Source organism: Stereum hirsutum, assembly GCF_000264905.1.
Source record: "Stereum hirsutum FP-91666 SS1 unplaced genomic scaffold STEHIscaffold_16, whole genome shotgun sequence".
Taxonomy (NCBI): domain Eukaryota; kingdom Fungi; phylum Basidiomycota; class Agaricomycetes; order Russulales; family Stereaceae; genus Stereum; species Stereum hirsutum.
This window is the reverse complement of record NW_006763146.1, coordinates 317077-339096: the sequence shown is the minus strand read 5'-3', so window position 1 is coordinate 339096 and position 22020 is coordinate 317077. Positions and strand designations below refer to the sequence as shown.

The 22020-nt window shown below is 52.3% G+C and overlaps 7 protein-coding genes and 2 non-coding genes across 9 annotated transcripts; 7 read left to right on the top strand and 2 right to left on the bottom strand.

The window, feature by feature from the left end:
* Nucleotides 1–223: 223 nt before the first annotated feature.
* Nucleotides 224–1750, top strand: STEHIDRAFT_161224 (uncharacterized protein; the record flags this gene model as incomplete). Its single annotated transcript, XM_007308785.1, has 5 exons — nt 224–511; nt 567–772; nt 835–1140; nt 1194–1228; nt 1284–1750. The coding sequence occupies 5 exons, from the start codon at nt 224–226 to the stop codon at nt 1748–1750; spliced, it is 1302 nt and encodes a 433-aa protein (XP_007308847.1).
* Nucleotides 1751–2950: 1200 nt separating this feature from the next.
* Nucleotides 2951–3537, top strand: STEHIDRAFT_65323 (uncharacterized protein; the record flags this gene model as incomplete). The annotated part of the gene is made up of 2 exons (XM_007308659.1): nt 2951–3117; nt 3204–3537. Coding segments are annotated over 2 exons (501 nt in total), but the record flags the coding sequence as incomplete, so codon positions are not given.
* A 973-nt stretch (nt 3538–4510) lies between these two features.
* Nucleotides 4511–6372, top strand: STEHIDRAFT_103258 (uncharacterized protein; the record flags this gene model as incomplete). The annotated part of the gene is made up of 4 exons (XM_007308784.1): nt 4511–5052; nt 5119–5246; nt 5328–5850; nt 5904–6372. Exons 1-4 carry the CDS (start codon nt 4949–4951, stop codon nt 6370–6372), a joined length of 1224 nt encoding a protein of 407 aa, XP_007308846.1. The 5' UTR covers nt 4511–4948.
* Nucleotides 6373–6583: 211 nt separating this feature from the next.
* Nucleotides 6584–6682, bottom strand: STEHIDRAFT_t235. The gene has a single exon. It is a non-coding gene; the product is annotated as a tRNA-Asp (tRNA).
* Nucleotides 6683–6813: 131 nt separating this feature from the next.
* STEHIDRAFT_149633 (Golgi phospho protein 3) lies at nt 6814–9272 on the bottom strand. Its single transcript, XM_007308783.1, has 3 exons — nt 8949–9272; nt 8576–8831; nt 6814–7887 (listed from the first exon to the last, which is right to left on the bottom strand). Exons 1-3 carry the CDS (start codon nt 9240–9242, stop codon nt 7223–7225), a joined length of 1215 nt encoding a protein of 404 aa, XP_007308845.1. The 5' UTR covers nt 9243–9272; the 3' UTR covers nt 6814–7222.
* A 135-nt stretch (nt 9273–9407) lies between these two features.
* STEHIDRAFT_t242 lies at nt 9408–9500 on the top strand. Its single transcript has one exon. It is a non-coding gene; the product is annotated as a tRNA-Lys (tRNA).
* A 76-nt stretch (nt 9501–9576) lies between these two features.
* STEHIDRAFT_149632 (uncharacterized protein) lies at nt 9577–11874 on the top strand. Its single transcript, XM_007308782.1, has 2 exons — nt 9577–9879; nt 9989–11874. The coding sequence occupies exon 2, from the start codon at nt 10017–10019 to the stop codon at nt 11562–11564; it is 1548 nt and encodes a 515-aa protein (XP_007308844.1). The 5' UTR covers nt 9577–9879; nt 9989–10016; the 3' UTR covers nt 11565–11874.
* Nucleotides 11875–12031: 157 nt separating this feature from the next.
* STEHIDRAFT_114557 (uncharacterized protein) lies at nt 12032–13284 on the top strand (the record flags this gene model as incomplete). Its single annotated transcript, XM_007308781.1, has 6 exons — nt 12032–12244; nt 12295–12486; nt 12662–12728; nt 12782–12926; nt 12987–13167; nt 13222–13284. 6 exons carry the CDS (start codon nt 12032–12034, stop codon nt 13282–13284), a joined length of 861 nt encoding a protein of 286 aa, XP_007308843.1.
* Nucleotides 13285–16124: 2840 nt separating this feature from the next.
* Nucleotides 16125–19349, top strand: STEHIDRAFT_171509 (uncharacterized protein). Its single transcript, XM_007308780.1, has 5 exons — nt 16125–16462; nt 16538–16711; nt 16850–17944; nt 18003–18914; nt 18973–19349. Exons 2-4 carry the CDS (start codon nt 16544–16546, stop codon nt 18870–18872), a joined length of 2133 nt encoding a protein of 710 aa, XP_007308842.1. The 5' UTR covers nt 16125–16462; nt 16538–16543; the 3' UTR covers nt 18873–18914; nt 18973–19349.
* Nucleotides 19350–22020: the final 2671 nt, after the last annotated feature.

Here is a 22020-nt window from a genome sequence, read left to right as displayed (position 1 = left end):
AACGATCGCTTATGAACTTCTGATCCTAGACATCTTCCCGCCGTCGAGACCGGGTCGTGAGTACTGCGTTGCTGAACTCGCGCATCATACCGTAAAAAGCTGGCGTCATGCTTCAGTGCTTCTGTGTATCTATGTATCGGGCGCCTTGGGTGTACAGATCTTTTATCTTCGTCCTCTCATCTCCCCAAGGCGTGGGGAGTCTCGTTCCCGCCGAATTTCCATCATGCTCCTCAGCTCGTTCTCTTTCATTCTCTTATCCTTTCTCTCGACTCAAACCGTTGAGGCCTACACATGGGCGTTCGATAATCCTCCTAGTCAATGTGGCCCACTTTCCGTATCCATCACCGATGGGACCGGTGGAAATCCGCCCTTCGAGCTTGTGATCATTCCGTATGGTCCAACTCCACTATTCAGCGTTGAAGTCCGAACGGTCCAAACGATCACATTCAATACAAGTACGAACCTGAACTTCACTTTGAATTATCCAGCTGCATCACAGCTAGTTGCCATCGTAAGTCTTTTGCTTTCACTTCAGCAGAGCACCGGCATTGACTATGGGATGATAGATGAGCGACCAAAACGGGTTCGCAACAGGGGGAACGAGCGCAGTGTGGACTGTAGAGGCTCCTGCAGCAGGCAGTGCAGAATGCTTTGACCCGAGCCAAGAGGCCGCCCAGGCTTGGGAGTTCTTTTTCGACCCGGCAGACGGCTTTATTCGCAGTTGCGAGTCCTATCAAGTTGGATGGGTTGGGAGGAATTCGAATGTCACAGGGTTTGTTCATGTAGTTCCTAGCCGGCCCCCCTATGACTCTTGACCAATTTCTACCTTTGCAGGACTCCCTTTTTCTCTGGAGTTATACCCTCCGGCCAATCTTTCAGCATCAACTCGACGTTCTCCGGATCTGGATTCAGTTCGACGGGATTTACTTGGACCGTTCCCGTCAACGCGGGCACGGACCTCATACTTCTTTCGGGAGATGAACGCGCCATTGGGACCGGGGGCTATGTCGATTACAAGGTGCAGCCTCCCAGCAGCACTTCCATCACCACTTGTGTCACGTACATGCCCTCTGCGACATCGGGTATACCGGCTGGTGGGTATCCCAATGGTGCTTCTACTTCATCGACGTCCACAAACAAGTCAGTGTGCGACTACTCTCTGCGCATACCAAGGACTGACTCAGTGTTTGCAGCACGGTACATACGCAGAACGTCGGTGCTATTGCTGGTGTGTTTTGTTTGGAAATCATTTTCTAGGACATTCGCTGACAGGGCACACTTAGGGGGTATCGTTGGCGGTATTGCGGGACTGGTCTTGGTATCGGCTTCCCTTGCATTTATCTTGCGACGTCGACGGAGACGGCAGCCAGTTGATCTGGGTGACGAACAACCAGCCTTCGTCACGGGAGAGTTGTCAACCATCACTTCCCCGACGCCGTTTGACCCGCAGAGTCTTTATAGCACCTCGCATGGTACCGATTCCGAACACCCATATTCGTTGACTGAATCGTCTCTACCGTCACCACCATTCCAAAACTTTCGTCCGATGTCAGATTCATCTTCGGCCTCACACAAGCGCAAGATCCCTGTACCGCCTTCGAATACTTCACAAGTGACCTTCGTTCGACATGTGGACTCAGGGAGGGTAGAGATGTCGGAGGCAGAGACAGAGCCAGAAACGATCGAACTCCCGCCGTTGTATGACCATAGTTTCAGAGACAGAGGCGAAGATGAAAGCTCTAGTTCGTGATTTTGCCTAAATTATGTGGGATATAGTCTCTTTAATCCCCTGGATACCACTTCCTCTTACTTTTATGAAGCACTTTTACACTCCAGTGTGTCATAAGGCCCGGACTATCATCCCGTGTTACTCGCCGGGGCTATCGAGAACTATTCACAGGGATTCGGGCGGGGTTCTCCCGGTATTGGGCGTCAAAGCTCGATCGCCAGGAAGTTTGGCTGGGCCACATGCATCGTTTCAGAGAATGTCGCAAAACATTGCACTGCTATGGATTTTCAGCCCTTCTCAGCCCTGAATCTGTTCCCGAATCTTGCAATGCTTGCTAGACGACAATCCATTTAAGCATGAATATACTTCCATCCCCATTCCCGAATACTCAAAGACCCTAAAGGGGACTTTTTGAATACCCTCAATTGACGCCCACGCATTCTGCCTATAAATCGACCGAATGTCGTCGGCCAAGGTAAGATACATATCAACTTCCTGGTCAGTGCGTTCTGATCTTCCTGATCATCACGGTAGCATATGCTCTTGCTATGTTCCGCCTACTATCGATCTGCTTCTGATACTGATATTCCCTTTGTGAGGCTAGGTACCCGTGCGCCACCGAGGCTGACGCCCAGCTCTATGGGCGACAATGGATCCATGCCTTTTCCAGGAGGAGGGGTACTTCACAAGGAACTTCTGAACGTTTTGAACTATATTGCTGTCATGCTGTGGGAGCCGTGGTTTTGTGACGGGTTCCCATGAACTGTGGCCCTGTCCACGGGGGATGGGCGCGTTCCTTTTTCACAACTTCATAAAGCGCTTCAATGGCGCTTCCACTTAACTCGAGTTTTTCGCCCTCTTCACAAGAGGTTCTCCACTATGAGCTCGCCGTTCATCCGCCTCCTTGGATGTGTGGCTTATTTCATCTCACTCTCTCATGCTTACACTTGGACGTTCAATAATATCCCTAGTCAATGCAGTCAACTCTCGGCCTCGATCGAAGGGACGGGTGGCGAACCTCCTTATAATATCTTGATTATCCCCTACGGATCCAGCCCTCTGACGCCAATCGAGGTCCGAACGATCCAGACGATTGCATTCAATAGCAGCACAGACGTGGAATTCACTCTGAACTATCCAGCGGGTTCACAGTTTGTTGCTGTGGTCAGTCTCAGTCCTTTTCTTCATCAGATACGTATATAGTACTCATGTTTGCAAGCGCAGGTCAGCGACAAGAATGGGTTTGCGACAGGAGGGACGAGCACAGTGTGGACTGTGCAGGCATCCGACGCCGATCTGTGTTTTGATCCCTCGCAAAACATTCTTCCCCCTTGGCCGTACTTCTTCATGACTCCAAACCCCGGACTTTCGGCCCAGAGCTGTGAGACGTATCGGATCGATTGGACCACGGGCAACCCGAATATCACAGGGTACGCCCTTCAACCAACCGATATCTCGCATAAGTATGTGCTAGACTGACACTTCTCCATAGCACGCCAAACTTCGTCGGTGTCATTCCCAGCGGTGACTCCTTCAACATCACTTCCACACCGACGACCGATTCTGATGGAACGACTGGCTTCAACTGGACCGTACCGGTCAAGGCTGGGACTGACCTTCTCCTGGTCTCCGGCGATCAGCATGAAACTGGTGCTGGTGGTTACGTGGATTATAAAGTTGCCTCACCTTCCGATCCCACCAATACCGCATGCTTTTCGTTTATGCCCTCTGCGACAGCAGGGACTCCTGCAGGTGGTAATCTGCCTAAATCGTCGTCGACTTTGGCAACTAGCACTCCTGACAAGTGAGCACTTTTACCTTTTCTGTAGTGTGGCCCACGCTGATTGACCGCGGCCACCGATAATCAGCGGGAAACACGGGAAGAACGTGGGTGCCATTGCAGGTATGTTCCTTTGTATGCGCTGCAGTCCTACGATATTCATGCCAGATACTGCACGTTTTAGGCGGCGTCGTTGGTGGCCTCGTCGGATTAGCTGTGTTAGTGGGCATTACAATTTTCCTGCTATGTCGACAACAGAAGCGCGATCGGGTAGACATCGACGAAGGACCTCAAATATACCTTCCGCATGATGCCACATCCATCTCTACCACGCCAGTATGGGACGGTAACGCTCTATACTCCGCTTACGACTCGTCCACAGGCCGTCCATATTCGCATCCCACATCGTACGGCTCGCAGATAAACTCGATCTCAACATCACCGTTATCCCAGGAGTTTCGTCCAATCTCGACGGTGTCATCCACGGTGGCGTCTCAGGCTCTCAAGATGTCTGGGCAACCCGTGACGGGGACTCCGGTAAGTATAATTCGGCATGTTGATTCTGAGAGAGCGGAAGAGACAGAGGGAGATGAGAATGTCCAAACGGTTGAGTTGCCGCCTCTGTACGAAAATGCTTCTCATCGCAGCTAATGCCACGGAAATTTTCTGTCTCGATTCGTTCGTACCACATACTTACCACTTACACGCTTACTTCACCCGCTGCATCTTCTTCTTTTCGTACACACAGTACATGTCTTGAACGACCTCTGATGGTGTTTTCTTGCCCCCAAGAACTCGGACGTCTTGCACTTTATCTGTGTATTCGCAATGTATTCGATACCAATTTTTGTTGCTTGTAGAGGTGCTGTGACGTTACAAGCCTACAATTAAAAGCTTCCGTTGTTAGTTACCCTTGCCACAACGCCACGGTCGCCACCCTCTCGGGTTGTATTCTCGGCCATCAAACCATTTGTTAGCTCGAAATAGGATCAGCCCTTTTCCCTTACTACTACGACGTCGACTCGAACTCTGCTGAATATATGCTTACGTTGGAACAGATATCCTTTACAACTCTTCACGACCGAGTTCTCGCATGTTGTGCTGAATTGGGTCAAGTACTCTGGCCGTCGGCGTACCCCTTCCACTTCGTTCGTAGACGATAAGCTTCCTCGAGGAAGGGCGGTAAACGTGACGAAAGCAACATCCTCTTTTCCTCAACTTTTCGGCATTTCAATCTTACGCTCATGATAAGATACGACACGCCTCGACGGGCAGGCGCATTCCCAGGTCGTTGTTCTTCGCGGGCGTCCGTGTAACGATATCTACAGCGACAGCGCTGCTCACGGTGTCTTAGCGTTTAACGTTAACCTTCACACTCACCTGTACAGACTATCATCTCTGCTTGTTCTACTTGACGATTCCTATACTCACTCACGACGATGGACTCGACGCTGACTGCTTCTAGCTCTACTGCGACGTATGCTGCTGCATCACTCGTACTCGGTGTGGCGAGTGTGGCGGGATACCACTTTTACTCAAACAGGTACGTTCGCGTCTCGTTCGTCCTGGTCTTACACAAGGATCGACTTTTCCTGTTCATTTCTTACAGACGTCGTCTCCCAGATTATCCGAAACTGACTGGTGTACCGAATCCAAAGCCTCTACCCGACTTTGATATCACCACCGCAAAGCCTCGACCGTACAGACCCTTCAGATGGGATTACCATCAGACAATGTGTACGTTCCTTCTCCACCGCTCCTGTTTTTGTGAGCAGTTGTCAGTTCGCCTGTGTGACTGATCCTGGTCCATTGTACCAGCATTGAAGAAACTGGAACCCGATTTCTGGCTCGAGCTCGAATCGACCTACGTCGAACGTATAGCGCAACGCAAAGCTCTTTACGCCCAACACGGCAAAAGCGTCATCGACGTCCAACCGGGGACCTCATCCTCCGACAACGCACTGATGACCGAACGCGCCTGCGTCGAAATTCTGCACATGTCTATCTCCTTCCTCTGCGCTCGCTACCCGGACCACTTCACCTATTCTTCCTCGACGGGCGTACTGCACAACAAGATCTTCGACCGGAGGTTCGACGTGCCGTTCGTGGGCGATAAGTGGGGCGAGGGAGGCGTGAAGGCGTTGGAAGTGTTGTTGGAGAACGTGCCGGAGGATTTCTTGATCACGTTGCCGGATGAGAAGACCGGTTTTTATTTCTTGAGGGCGGGACTTTCGTGTTCGGCCATGGGGTGGAACTTGCATTTGAAGATCGGGAAGCCTCTGAACGAGATCCACACGCCCGTGCCGGACTACAAGGAGAAGATGGAGTTCTCTATGGATAGGTATTCGTGTTTCTCCTGTTGGGCGCGTATGACATGAACTGAACAACTTGCAGGTATTTCAGCAAAATGCCCCTCGACAAACCCATCCAACGCGGCTCCTGGGGCCTCGAAATCGGCCAACCCCTCTTCTGCCAACCAGATGACCCGCACATGGCCCTCCGCTCAACCCAATCCCCCACCCTAACGCCCTCCCAAATCCACCTCCGCGTAGACTGGCAGACCCTGCGTCGTCTCCCCGCCTCGCGCGCCATCGTCTTCAACTTCAAGGCCCTCTTTACCCCGATGTCCGAGTTCAGAGACGAGCCGTATATTCCCGCGTTATTGGTGAAGATTATGAAGGAGGGCAAGAAGAATATATTGGAGTATAAGGGGACGTGGCACGTGGAGCATGTGGCGGTGCCGGTACTAGAGGAATGGGCGAGGGAGCAGGAGGAGAAGGGACTGGTTGAGAAGGGGTGGAAGGTTAGGACTTTGGATAACGATCCGTATTTTCCGGGTTGGGAGCGGAAATGGAGAGTTTGAATGGGCTGCCATTATGTTTCGCGGATGGGGTGGAAGTACTTCAGTCATTGTGTCACTCTGATCAGATACATATGCATTCAGTATGGGGGCATTTTCTGTGGTGCGATGGAAAAAGCTTCCTGGGCCATTATGCCCTCGATGTATCTGCTCACTGGAATGAACTCCTCCATCGGGCGAAGTAAAACCAAAATCGTCGGTTCAAATGGGACATCTCCCTGGCGGGGAGTCGAACCCCGCTCTCGCGCGTACAAATATCATCTTGCAATCCGGCATGACAGGCGCGTGTACTAATCCGATATACTACCAGGGACTTTTTCTGTCAGCAACGCGCTTCATTAGATCGTCATTCTTGAGTGAGACAACAAGAAACCACCATAAAAAGTCCGCAGCCTGTCCAGTCTGCATCTGAGTGAAAGGATGATTCTGAAGACCGGATCGGAGGTTCAGACAACGTTCAGTATCAGGCTGAGGTATGTTATGATATGTTACGTGACTGTCAACGGTCGAGCGACGAGCCGAACGCGCTCAAATAATTACGACGAAAAAAACGAAACACAAAGAAAGAAAGGCAAACAAAGAACAAAAAAAAAAACAAAGAAAGAGAAGGAGGAGGGGGATGAGGAAGAGTGTGAAGAGGAAGATAGCCCAGAAACATACAATGACGAGGAACCTCCGACGATGCTCAATTGAAGAACGAAAACGAAGACGATGAACAAGAAGATCGAATCTGAATCAAGAGAAAGAATCACGAACTCGCCCCTAGTAGTTCGTGTGTGTATGCGTATGCACGCCACATCCCTCCCTCCCGCGCCCCACACTGTCTATCCAACATCCACTTCCGCGAAAACCATCACAACAACGAATCCAACTTACTCAACACCTCCAAGACCGCCGCGACAAGCTCACCCCCCAAATCTTCGTCCCCCCCACTCATCTCCTTCCTAACCTCCTGCATCAACCCCAACACCGCCTCCCTCCCATTCCCCACCCCGCCCATCCCGATCCTCGATCCATTCTCCGCCCTCCTTCTCGGCGTCGCCCCCGGCACCGCTCCCGCCCCCACTACACCGCCAGGACCAGGAGCCGACCCCGACCCTGAACCTGAGCCAGTCGCGCCAAACGGCCAAACCGCAAACTCCGCCAAAATATCATCGCACCTCGCAAACGCCGCCTCCCTCTCCTCATACCCCAACCTCCCAAACGCATTATCAAGCACCGAAGCCGCATAAGCCGCACAAACCAGACACACGCTGCGCATCGTACGCATCTGCACCTGCTCGTCGCGATCGAGCGCGGTGGCGGGGACGGTGGACGTCGTAGCGGTGAGGAGGGATACGACGCGCGTGACGAGGGCGTCTTTGGTGCGGACGTCGGCGACGGGGTGGGTGGCCATGTCGAAGAGGAGGAAGTTGCGCTTTTCGGTGCGGAGGACGCCTTTGTCGACGAGGCCTTTTGCGAGCCGTTCGCGGACTTGTTTGAGCTGGTAGCCGATTTTGAGGACGTTCCATGTTTCGCCTGGATGAGGGGAAGAAGGAGAGGTGTGAGCGGGTGGGGTTAGGTATGAAGAGACATGGGTGCGTTCTCGTGGTGCGAAGAGAGAAGGATGCGTTAGGGCGATAGGACGACACAATCCAGAGACAAGTGGCATGATCCTGGCAAGTGCGATACCAATTCCGTCGATGCAAGCTCCGATATGTACGAGAGCCTTCACAAGACGGGAAAGAGTACCCATTTGACCATGGCTCATTCTACTATGCACAATGTGGTGTCCATAACTCCAGGAGGTGACGCCGGACAGCCCGTCAAGCTAATAAACATCGAGAGCGAGAACCAGAGCCGGAGGTGGGTGGACTCGACGTTGTTTCCGACGCAGAGCGATCGGTTTACCACATCGAACCCGCCGCCACAGTGATGCCATCGGAATCATTATGTGCTGTAGCATCACGACGACGACGACGGCCGACTCGTGGTTATTTCACGTCACGTCAGCAGAAGCGGAATGAAAACGACACCAATCCGACGAGGTGAATGACGTCCAAACGGTCGTACGAGCAAGTGGAAAGGAAAGCGGGGAGTAAGCTCTGACGCCACCGCTGGCAAAGCGTGAGCGCTGGAATGTTTCGGAACAATTGCCAACGACGTGTATTGTACTCCATGTAAACAGAGCATTGAAGCAGAATAAAACACAAAGACCGACACGCACCCGAAAGTAAATCAATCCATGAATTGACAGACATGCGCTCTACGGCCTCCTGCGCCTTCATCATCTTGAGCGCCTCGTCGAGCAACGTCTCGCCCGTCTGCCTGTCGTCTATCACCTGCACCAGTCGTTCCGAGAGCGGCAGCCGTCGTCGGTTCGGGTCCTTGTACATCGCTATTCTTCTCCGGAGCGAGAGCTCGATGAGTATACATCCCCGAAGCGCGTACGAGATGTTGTCGTTCCAAAACGACAGATAGCCCTGCAAAGATCAACAATCCACCAACAATATTCCAGGGATACCGAGAGACAACAGTTTATACAATGAATGAACAAATATAAAACAAAAACGAGACAGCTCTGCGCGCGCGCAACGCACCTGCCTGTCCTTCAGCCCAAGCAACAGCACTTCCTCCATAATCGTCAGCTTCGGCATCTTCCCACCCGTCCTCAGTTCCTCATCGTCCCTCTCCAAGTCTCGTGGGTCATACGCAATCTTGCTCCCGCCCGCGAACGCAGAGCCGGCGTGGACCCCTACCGGCGAAGCTGAGGATGCCGCCGCTGCGGTCCCGTTCGAACCTGAGGATGTGTGGCCATTGGTGAAGGATTCGGTGGAGTTGTCGCCGGAGGAGGGGTTGACGCGACGTCGTGAAAGGCCTGTGGATGTGCTCATCGCATTGGACGACGGCGAGGAGGGGTTCGAGGACGTGGTCGATAGACGTGAGCACTATATATTCTGCAGCGCGCAGTGGCTGCGCGGCTCGCGGGAGCCGCTCGGAGGTGCCAATAAGGCCGAATCGTCGTCGGAATGAGACATATGATGGTGCCACTCTTTCAAGCCCGCCTAGCTCAATCGGATAGAGCGTCAGACTCTTAGTCTGTCTCAGGCGGGTTAATCTGAAGGCTGTGGGTTCGACCCCCACGGTGGGCTAGTATTACATTTTTTCTGGGTATATTTTCTTGTGTGTCTTGCCTATATCAGCGCCCATCTACAACAACATCTTCTTTGGTTCAGTACTATGAGCTGTCTAATTTTGAGCTGCCTTCAGTGCCACCGAGACATTTCTTCTTGTAGCCTAATTCGCTCCCGCTCCGAAATCAAGTGCTAGCACTCGGCTTGGTCCGTACTGCCAGGACGCGATCCCCAACTCTTGTCCAACTCCCTTTGAGTCTCTTGCGTTCGTTCTGTTTTTTTTCTCTGCTTCTTGACAGGAGCATTCAGTGCATTCGATTTTTGTCTCAATCTTCGCTGGAAGGCAAGCGGTAGGAAAAGAAAAACACGCTACCTGCCATCACTCAGCGCTACACAGGTACGAGCACGTACTCGGACGCGCTCTAACCCCCTTGCTCTCTTTCCAGTTCTTATACTAACATCGACCTTTCTCTCTTTTCTTCTCATATATCCACCATGCCGCTCAGAAACTCTACTAGTACCACATCACTCACAATGGCAATGGACCACTTCTCCTGGTCCGACACATTCCACGCCCTCCTCTCCCCCTGCCTCTCCTGCCTCCGCGCCGCGCACCCCCACCCGCATTTATCATCCAACGACCACCTCTACCACTCCTCTGCCACCCCAATTCCAATTCGGTCCGACCAAGCCTCAGCCTCGCTTGAGGGATTATTGGCGTCAGATGCGAGCTCGGAGGAAGCAGAGACGCTTTCGCTGCATTCGAACTTTGGCGCGGGGAGGATCAGGAGGAAGAAGAAGAGGGCGGGGAATTGGGTGAGGATTTGGGGGTGGGATTTGTTTGGGCGGAGGGGCGGGGCGATTCAGTTGCCTCCGGACGACGTCGAAGCTGCGGACGAGGACGGAGGCGGGGAAGGGGATGAAGAGAGGAGGGAGAGGAGGGAAAGGAGGAGAAAAGCGACGCTTTCTTCCTCGACGCTCGATTCGGATGCCGCGCCCGTCGACGTTGGCGCCATAACCTCGCAGCTCGCCGCGCAGCCCGAGCCCTCCCTCAGTCTCGAGGACGAAGCGAGAGAGAAGGCGGAGAGAAAGGCACGAAGGAAGGAGCGTAAAGAGCTCAAACGCGCCGCGCTGGCTTATTCGCTCGAACACGGCGCAGACGAGGAGTTCGAGGGCTTTCAAGGGTCCGGATCCGCACCTCGTATCCCGTCCCCGTTCACCCGTGGGGCGCACCGACACCAAGATTCGATGAGCAGCCATACGAGCTCGTCGGGCAATATGCGGAGTCCGCCTCTTCGTAGTCGTATGCAACAAGGAGGTGATGGTGAAGAGGAAGATGATGAGGAAGAGCTCGCGGATGCGGATTTCGATGCGCGCGCGTATGCGAAGAGGAGGTCTTCGAATGGTGGCTCGGGAGGGACGGGCTCGGGATCAAGGTCATCAGATTCGAGGTCGAGGACGTCCGCGTCGGCGTCGCAAAGCGGTCCCAACCATACCCATCCTGCCTTCCCTCCTTCCCCCCTCGGCCAACCCGACCACGATCCCAGCGCCACCTCCACCCCCAACTCCAAACCGAAACGCACTAAATCGAAGAGCAAATCCTCGAAATCGTCCTCGTCCACTGGCAAGAAATCCTCCAATGATTCGAATAACTCCGATCCGACGGACCAGAGCCCTAGTCTCATCTCTCCAACTACTTCGCAGTTCCTCGACGCTACCAGTAAGGGTAGCGGTGGTGGTGGGGAACAATTGATTGAAGTGCGCAGGGAGGATTTCCTGGATCTGAATTTACCTTCGCCTGGATTCAATCTGAATCTGCGATTACCGACTATCGACGGACAGGTCAATAGCAGTGGGTTGGGGAGTGGGCTCGGTAACGGTAACGCTAATGGGAACGGGCAGGGTGGGCTGGGGTTAGCGACGAGCTTGAGTCCGAGTAATGGCAATGGTGGGTTCCCGAGTCCGGGGTTGGGTGGGCCCAGGAATGGAGGTGCAGGGTTTGGAGGAGGAGGGATGAATGGCCATGGAGTGGGCAAGAGGGATGTGGGCGCGTTTTTGGCGAAGAGTGGGTGGGATGCTTGAGTTCTTCATCGACGTTGGGGCTCAGGTCCTACTTAAAGGAAGCGGAGGATGTGTTGATTTGTTGTGATATTTAGGTAAGTTGTGTACGTTGGGTTGGACGTTGGACGGTATGGATGAAGCTGACGATGACGATGGTTGGGACGTCTACTAAGTCTTGTTTTTTTTTCCTATCTCTTTCTATGTTTTATGCATACACGTATGAATTTAGTCCCTCATGGTTGGATCTACTTGGTTTGGTGTTTCGTTCTTGTATATATCTGTGTTTTGACTGTATACCCCTCATTCTACGTTCTACATTCTATGACATGCTTCTGCGCCAAAATCTCCACACCGAGTACACACCACCCAGTCAGACTACGACTCGTTCGGGTCGTATCGCGCGTCCTCCCCAGTCTGATTACCCCAGAAGAGGTTTCTACCACGCACACGCAACCGTTGCCCAACAGTGGTGCTCTTCTCTTCCCGCCATGTCCACATCTGCAGTCCAGCCAGCTTCCGAGAGTAAGACCACCTCTCGAAAGCGCAGAAAGGTGTCCGATCTCGCCCTCGCCGAGCTATCTATAATATACGACCATCTTCAGAAGTTGCGTATCAACTCACTTGACGACGACTTATCTGATATTTCCGATGACTTGGACGAAGTGCTTGCGAAGATAGAGAAAAAGTTGAACGTGCCCAAGGTAGTTCCGGCACTCCCCCCGTTCCTGTTTTTGTCTCATTTGCTCGACAGCACACCCCCTTCTCCAGCATCAACCAACGTCTATTGGCCGAGCTCCAAATCACCGAGGCCAGTGAACTCGCGCTCAAGAGTGACAGTTCCAGACGCACTGAGGAAGCCAAGTCTGTAGGCGCGGACAAATTCATGTCATCGACGACTATGCTATCTTTCCTCCAGCTCCTTGAGGACCATACAATTCGATCTGTACGTCCTGTCCCCTGGTGCATATGCGCATGCCCTATCTACTCATAACCTTGCCTGGACCAGAGTGAAGCGTCTGCGCGCCTCTGGATTGATGTCTTTATGTATCGCGTCACCGCTATGGTCGACAGAAGCAAACATCTATTTCTGAACCTTGAATACACGGTCGACAATGAAGATATGTATGCGACCGAGTCACTTCAACACACATGTGGTGGCACTCCTTGTTGGACAAGACGAAACCGGTGCGCTCCCATTGGTTCACTTCTATCTGTGATATATGCTGATCATCGGACAGATATTTATCGTTTTTCACGGGATATCACGTTCCTCAGGACCCGGACCACTACACCCGGCTTCTTTATTGCAGAGGCCAAGGCTTCGACGCCTCATTTAGTGGACTACGTGCCCCAGGCAGTCGCTGAGATGATGACTTGCGCCAAGTCGTTGGGATATAATTTTGTTTTTCATTCCATTTATCTTCCCGCTGATTATATGTGTAGGCGGACCCATCTCCGTGGTGTACTGACGAACGGGGAGCTCTGGGTTTTCGTCATCGTCATCAGAAACCCAGAATGCCCTGGCGGAGGGTATTACACTTCCCCACCTATCCAGTTGCAGAGGAATAAAGCAGCGATTGACGAGGATTCGGCTAATACGATCTCTGGGATTCTTGCTGCCTGGGTACGTAGCTCAATCTCTAATCATTGTTTGGTTTGTTTTTCTTACATATGACAGATTGAAAGGTCTTTCGATGACATTGGGGAAGACGACTGGTTCTTTGTATCAAAAAGATTCTAAGGTGAAAAGCGGAAGCGTCGGTCGCCATCCACGTCGTACTGCATTCCCACTATTTGCTTCTCTCACCCCCGCACTCACTTCTCTCACCCCCGCACTCACTTCTCTCACCCCTGCCACAATGAAGTAGTGGCCGCCTCCGATATCAAAGACGGCGATGGTCGAGTACATGTACGCCCTGCATGACTTCCTTCCGGAGCACGATGACGGAGGTCGTTGACAAGGATGACCTGTATGGCGCTGGATGGTGGCAGGTCGGAATCTATCTTCTTTGTCTTATAATATGTGCTCTCCTCCCGCCTTCCATCTCCCATCAACTAGCCGCGTTCCTCTCCGGACTAGAAAGACGAGCGACGTCGCAACCCGATCAACCCGGTGTCTTATCATAGATATGTACGGCTCCACGCCTCCCGACTTTTTGCACTTGAGCCTTTTCTCCACGAAAGTACTCATCTTCTACTTCGCCGTTTTTGCAGCGTCGACGTTAGACGTGCGCGCCACAGTCTTCATCGGTTGAGTTCGAACATTCGTGTTGTAACATGACTTCCGATGCGGATTTACGGTTTTCTCTGAGGAGAAGGTTGGCGGAGGGAGAGGGTTGAGGGTTGGGGTGGGAACGTCGAGGTGGTACCTCTCTTTTTACTCACTTTGGTTCACCATTCTTCCCACCCGAAACCCTTTCATCCGTCCCATGAGATCTTCCGTTCATTGTGCATGGCTGTCTGAGGCGATGTAGCTACATTTGAGCTAACTTTCGGACGCGTATGCAGGTTTTCCTCCGCTTGTCACCTGGAACGATTCTCCAGAATGACCCTAGACGCACGGACGCTCGTGGATACCTCATTGATGAATGGATCAATCAACCACCCAGCGGCGGAACCGATAGATGTATGATGGGTATGAGGACAGACGAGGGCAGGGCGCAGTCCCGCTAGGGAATATCGGAGCATCGCTGATCTTCGACCAGGATGTCGTCGCTCTCGACACTCTCCGTAGCATTTCAGGTAATTCAGAGTACTGGTCCCCCCGCCGTGCTTGCCATTCGCGCGAGAGCGGGGTTCGACTCCCCACCAGGGAGCTTACTTGTTCCATTTTTCCTTTGCGGCACCCCAGTATTTTTGGACTTGTGTACCCGGTTGCGCTTGCCTCAAGCTCTGGGTTATTGGAGTGGGATCACGGGGTTCGGAGTTTTGCTTCATCTTGATCTCTGTAGTAAATTGGTGGTAAAGAATTTATACCAGGTGTCGAGGCTTCATGCGAATCGTTATCGACGAACTCTAGACACAGTGAGGTAAATAGGGTTCCCCTCAAGTATTTGTAGCGCTACAATATCGTAACCTGCCTACGAGACCTGGCGGAGATGTCCCAACGTTGACGTACGAATATACTCTGCTAGCCAGAACGAACATGACTGTTTCCTGCACGGCATAAAGTTGAAGCCGGGAAGAAAATGACTTTCACCAAGGCTTTCTGGATTGTACTCTGGATCTCTCTCGATGCTGCACATGTTCGTTTCGCACTGCTGTGCGACACCGATGCAGCACCGATGTCGCGTCCGACTTCGCCGCTGTATAGTACTGGTAGTAGAGGGGAACTTGTCGTTCCGAAGTCTCGTCATTGACAATCCGTGTAGACGTAACTGTAGATCGTGAGTCCTTTCTTGATATCTCTCATGTTTAACTCAGAGGAAACAAGTTACTCGTGGGGAAGAAACATGAAGTCGTCGCCTCCGTTGCGCCTCCGACATCGCCCCAGCTCGGTGGAAAACATTTCATTCCGATACTTCGTCACTGGAGCTTCTTGACGATCCCTAGATGAAGGGGTCCGTGAGTTTCTCCTTGATGTTCCTTATGTTTAACTCAAAGGAACCAAGGCACCCATGGGGAGGAAAACATGGGAAAATTCAAGTGTTTGACGTTCGAATTCACTGTGGCCCAACATAGCCAGTGGCGCTGCAGCTTCTGAGTGCGTCGTCCGGGAACGCCCGGGCGCCTCGTTCCATGAAAGCGTGGGAGTTGGCCAATCCCCTCGTTGTTTTCAACTCTCCAAGGTGAGCTGTATACCGCGATGTTGCGGACGACTTTCCTGCGTACATTTTTTAATTGGCTCTCGTGAGCGTATATGTCCTGTTTCGTAGGCAACCACATCTGGTTACCATCTCGTCGTTCGCTCCTATCCTTAGCGCGGCCTTTCAGGTGACTTCAAGGCGTTTCTTATCATGGTATCAATGCTCCATCGTCTGCGTATCCTGCTTTTCACTTTGCGGAACTGGCATTCGTGAGACTCCGTTAGTACCGCATGACTGACAATTATTTTGGTACAGATGCACTGCCTAACTTACGCCATTACGAAAGACTGTATTTTTCCCGAACAAACTGTGCTCCGGCCAGGCTACTAGTCTTCGTCACGTTTTTCTTTGACCTGGTGACATTTATCCCTCGGATAGTGAGTCTACGACGTGTATGGAATGTCAGATCGTGCTGGTCTACTCATGCGAGAGTATTTGGTTGGACAAGAAAACGCATTGCAAACTGACGTTCCGAATGAGATCGTCGAGGTTGCATGCCCCAGTCCATCTCCTTTCTGGCTAAGTGGTCTTCCGGAGGCTTCCTCTTTTGCCGATATTGCCTCCTTCAGCGTCATCGCAACTCTACCTACCTCCCCTTTCCCCAATCCGTCTCGAAACCTCCCACTGGAGGACATCGCCAGGCGTCCCACACCACCCGTTTCTCACACCCTTTTCGTAACTTCTCTGATGCCGGGCAGTCCGAGTGAAAGACACGAGGCAGAGCCTGGGACACTAAGAAGTTCATTACGCCTGTCCGTTTCTGGAACGACTGCCCCGTGGGTGAAGATATCATCTTCGCATCCGAGGCCCTCTCTCTCCTTTGTTCTTCCATACAAGTGAAGACGGCTTTCTCGTTTGAAGAGTGCTGGTACACGCTCGATCTTCGCTTTCGTTTTCCTGGTCGGTCTTCTTGGCTCGCTTCGTTCTCTTTGGGCTTATAGTATCTGCTTGTACAACACGATATATACACCTCGCATCCTCCTTGTACTGCTTCACTTCCGCCCACTCTACTGTCTCCCTTGTTCTTGACTTGGAAAACTATCACGCGTGGTTTACTCCTACGCATTCCGATCGAAACCAACCTGAAGCCATTCAGACCTCCGACATTCGCAGGTGCGTACTAGGTCTACGATGTCATGCTCTATGTCTCTGACTCGAAGGCGCTTCTTCTCGTTCTTTGGGTGGCAGGTTATCATGTCGTCCATGGTGGCTAACAGCGGGCACTCTTACATCGGATACACGCGTTCTATATCCCCCTACTCTACCTATCGCAGTTCCGTCTCTTCAGACGCGACTGTACGCGGCCGAGGTTCGTCTCCAACAAAGTCCATCAATGACTCGGGTCATGGACACGGCCCGCTCGTAAGGTTCTCTCCTTGACGCCGCCTCCCCTTTACCCTCCTCCTTCCATTCCCTCCCTTCTGTGATAATGTATCAACATACTGCTCCCTATCTCCATCACTCGCCACATGATTCTGACCACGTTTTCTGTCGTTGCAGGAGAAAACGTTTCCACCAATCCACATCCATCCGCCCTCGACTACCCTAGCTCCGATAAACACTTACATAACCACCCCCATCTCCGACTCTCCTCTCACCGATTCACCGCCACAAACTCCCACCTATCCTGCATATCATCACCACCACCAGCACCTCCATCGTTCGCCGCCAAACGATGTTCCTGGCTCGGCGCCTCCCACGGCTGCGTCCGAACATAGGTGGTCAGACATCGTACCGCCTCAGACCGCTCTCACTTTCGCTGCGGTCTACGATCCCTCCGAGGGACTCATCACGTTCTCGGGTGCTGAGCTACTTCCGTCATCATCATCATCGTCATCATCATCTTCCTCGTCATCGTCGCTCTCATCATCATGTTCACGTTCCCCGACTCCTGCGACCATAGGCCACGTACCGTACAACTCCTCATGCGCCCCTTCGCTCCTCAACTCCTTCCCACCTTTTCCTTCGGACGGACAGAGTCAAGTCTTGACCATCGACAGGATCGGGTCCGTCTTCGGCATGGGAGGGAATGGGATGATCACTCCAGCGTTGAGTACGGCGCAGTTCACGACGTCGGACGGGATGGCGGACATGAAGAGTATGCTGGAGACGTACTTCCGGTCGGGGACGAAGCAGCAGCTTTTGGCGGAACAGTACCTTCGGCCAATGGGTAGCGGGGAATCGAATGCGCGCGCTTCGAGCGCATTAGAGGGTCCGATTTATGAGGCGTTGACGAACATGAATCGACATGTCAGGGTGAGAACATGTGCGGATGAGGATGAGGACCAGGGTGCGAGGAGCAGGGATGGAAGTGATATGTTTACGTGGAGTTGGCTGGATAAGTTGGGTGATCAGTTGATGTTGAACCCGTCGTTCGACGCAAGGCCGTATGGGGAGGAGGAGAACCGAAGAGTGGATAGTGGGTATGCGGGAGAGCAGGAAGAATATCTCGCGTCGCAGAGGCAAGCATTGGATAGTGCGAGGCGGGCGCAGATCAATAGGTTGAGGGGCGCGAGGAGACAGGACATGCAGAAGGGATTCACGCTCGAAGAACTGATGGCGGAAGATGACGGAGAGCCTATTGATCCAAACGAGGTACGTGCCTTACTATTCTCGTATGTTTATCCGCATCTCACTTCAATACTCGCCACAGTTCTCTCGATTCTCGGTTACGACTACCTCCACATCAGACTACGTCGACGTCGGCCTCCCTATCAGCCCCTCTTGCTGTTCAGCCTGGTCGACCCTCGAAGCTCCCGACCATGGGTCCTACACAGACTATACTGTGCGACATCATCACACCCAAGCCTGCAACACACGTACAACACATGCTCTACACTCCGCCAACACCAACACTCCTCCCCGCAACAGGCTCCAGAAGAAGAAGAATCTCGACGTTCCCTCCAGCACCCGCCCTGCCAAACCCGAGGAAGTATTAGCGAGGATAGAATACAACCACGAGTCTCCCATCCTCCCTTGCTCCTCTCTGTACGAGAAGTATCGTACCCTGCCCACACTTCCTTCCCCGCTTCGTCCAAAGGAACGACCTCTTCCGAAGCGTCCTCGGACGCCACCGCCACCGCCTCCCAGTAGTTTTCACCGCCCAGGAACCGCTCAATCAAGCCCTAGCAGCGGTAAGAGCGGCAAAACCTACAAATCCGCACCCGCAGGCCCCGTTCGCTCTGCCTCTACGTTCGCGTCCACATCTCCAACTTCGTCTCCCTCCAAACCCAAGTCTATCGCCTCCAACCACTGCCGCTTCACGCGCTCCAACTCCTCTCCCGTCGTCTCCCACTCCAGATCCCAGTCCCACCCTCCCGTTCATACGCGATGGGGGAGCACGAACTCCGGTCAGGAGAAACCGAAGTCGATTCAGACGATCACGCGGAAGAAGAGTGTGATAGAGAAATTGGGGAGTATCAAGAGGGAGCTGGTGGGAACGAAGGTGCCGAGGGACGAGATGTGGGTGTGTGTGGATGTGAGGTGTGAAGTCACGCAGAGGGATGTTGCGGTGAAGAATTGAACGTACTTCGTGGGCAGTCTCCTGATATTGAAGAAGAAGAATGTATGTACTTTCATTGTTACATGTTTTGTTTCGCCCCCTAACAATTATTGTGTTTTAGGAAGTTTTCTCGGTCTGCACCTCTTACTCTTGGACAACTTTCTTGGAATAAGGTCGGACTGTTGTATGATAAATAAACTGGTCTGAGTTCGTCTTCGTCTTTCTGGCTCTCACTCACTTTGACGCCTTGCCACACTCTTTGTCCTTCTAATTCCTTTTCCCACTTCTTTCTGGGCTGTGGTTTTGTTCTCTGCCAGGCATACCTACCTCGGCGTTTCCTGTCGTACGATTTCTGTACTACGGTATACATCTCCGTCGCTCCGCATTCACGACTCCCTACGCCCGCGGACATTCTACAAAACTCGTCCTCTCCACGCACAAAATCTACGACTATAACGATCCGTCTGCTTCACTCGCAGCCTTAGACTCGGCTTCTTCACGACCCATTCCCCAGAGCCCTATACCCTACTGTACTATTCCGTCACCTTGAATCACAATATGTATTCGGGCTGACTGGCCTCAGCCTATCCACTCCCGATATGTTTTCTGACGTTGTGGCCACGCTGGCCCTCCTCAAATAGCCGTGCCTTGACCAGGGGCTCAATCCATACATAAACCGACTATCGATCGTACATGAAGGTCTGAATGAGTAGAGTTTGGCGAAGTCCAAATCTAATTATAAGGCATATAATGAAAGAAGGCGAGTCAGATACGGCTAGAAGCTATGTGAGTATGTGTGTTCAAGCCAATGGTCGTACTCTTGCTAGTGACTGCTACAGTACACCCAGCCTTGGCATGTCAATATTCCTCGTCGTTGCCTGTGGAGTGCGAAGCAGTACTTCGCAGCCATGCTCAGTGAGCGTGTCAATATCCACTAGATGGTCCCATTTCATGTCTACATTCAGGTTTATACACAACACGGAGTAAAGATAGTCTGGGCAGGCCGGGCGATATCTCCGTCGGTTTGCGTCATACATCCATGGTTATTTACAGCGCACCAAGAGATCATGAGGCGAGTGAGTGACTGGGAGAAAATAGCAGTTTATTAGACATACATAAAGTGTTAGACTTCGAGTGTGAGGACGGGGCTCGAAGGTTATGCCTCGCGGCAAAGGCATTGCGAACACGACGAGGCAGCGTGATCAGTAAAACCCGACTCGGTCGCGGGGGCATCCAACTCGAGCTCCTGGAATGGGTCGAGAGCCATGTTCTACGACTCACAAAGGAACGACGATATCGATGCACGCATCAATATTTTTCGGGGGTATCAAGTGCAACGGGGAGTTCGGCCACGGAAATACAAATATCGAGTACGACACCATCACCGACTCTAGGGAGCAGAGATGATTGACGAGCCCCTATCTCTCGAATGTGAGACTTGAAGCTCGAAAGTTGGTCCTAGGCCGTTTATGATGACGTTCGGCACACAGTTTTCCGTCTGTTTCGTGTTTCACGGCCTTCGTTGGTCGATACGGCAGCCTGAAGCCACTCCACCTGGGAGTTGAGTTAGACATGGGTGTATTTCCTGGAGAAGAATGGGACGATGCTTCGATGAATCGGAGATGAGCGGGGGCATGCGTACGTTCGACTCCTGCATTGGCCTAATGAACGGGGCAGGACGAAGGCGAATTCAAAGACGGTCAAATCGCCGTGAGAGCTGATGAACACGACGGCGCAAAACCGCCCGAATGTCTACTTGATGAACAAACATGCAAGACGCTCATCACTTGTACGACAGGCGACCCTGCAGCTGTGAACAACGCTCGCAGGCAGCAGCAGCGTTCTGGGGTACTCGGGCCTTTCCGCGATGAACATCTTGCACGCTAGCAAAGTTACTGGAACCGTCGGGTGGAAGCCTTGTGAGAGGCGGCTCTGCTAGTACACGGGAAGCGGAGAGTACGGTCTTCGAGTACATCACGAAAATTGTGTTCACGGATTCTAAGAGGCTAGGGAGCGCAGATCGTCGAATACAGGGGAAGAATGAGACCCAGGGTTTGTTTCTTTGGATATTGGCAGACCTACTTTTTTTTTGTCACGGAGGTACATGAGCTCTGTCAACTTTGACAGTACGCATGATGGCAAAAGTATTGGAGCCGTGACTTAAAGATTGTGAGAGGCATTTATGCCCACAAAGCAGAGAGCGCAGCAGTGGAGTCCGATAACTGATAATCAGTACAATATTTCACGAAGTAATCTCGGAGATGCTCGACTTCTGCAGATGCGAACCCTCCCACTGCAAGTCATAGAAGCAATTCGACTCACAGCGCCTCCGCTAAGGCTTGGCAGATCCGCACATTATGTCACAGTAAAGCGCGCACCGTCATTCTCAATTCTCACAGAGAGGATATCCGTCTTCCAAAAAGACGGAACTGTAGCCGCCGTTGGTTCTAGTAGAAAACCCTGATGACAGCAGGGAAAACGCTGTGCTTGATGGCCGAAAAGTGCGTGCATCGCTCTCCACAGAAAGTATGAGTTAAACCGACAAAATAATCCCAGGGAAGTCCGAAGAGCGTACCACGAGTTCAACCAGCGTAGGGTTGTGAGATCTTGTGCACAACACAAATCTTTAAGATATAAATTCCAGATACATACCACATAATCATTCGAAGAGTGACACGGCACATTGTGAGTCCGAGTGAGTAGCAAGATGGAGAGAGATCATCGATGAGTGGGCACGGGAGCGCAGGAGTGCCCACGGCCCATTTCTAAGAGAATTCACGGTATTATAGTTCCAAAGATCTTCCGAAGTATCCAGAGAGTGGGCAAGCTCTGTGAAGCCAAGTGACGAGCAACATCGGGGAGGTGGAGGGCAAGAGAGAATCGCAAAACAACGGAGCCGCGCGACGTAGGGCTCCGGCGGCTTCTGAGTCGACGGCATCCTTCTCCCGACTATCACCCAAGATATGGCCAACACCCCCCTTCCAATAATAGTTATTTGAAACTCAAGTTACAAAAACAACTCATGGAAAGATGCGATATCATAGGCTTGAAATCAATTGGCAAAATTTCAGAGCTTTCTTGTCGCAGACCATAAAGAACGACCTGATGCTCTCTATGTGGTGCTCGATGGGAGAAGCAGGTAGGAAGAAAACTTGAACAACAAACCAGG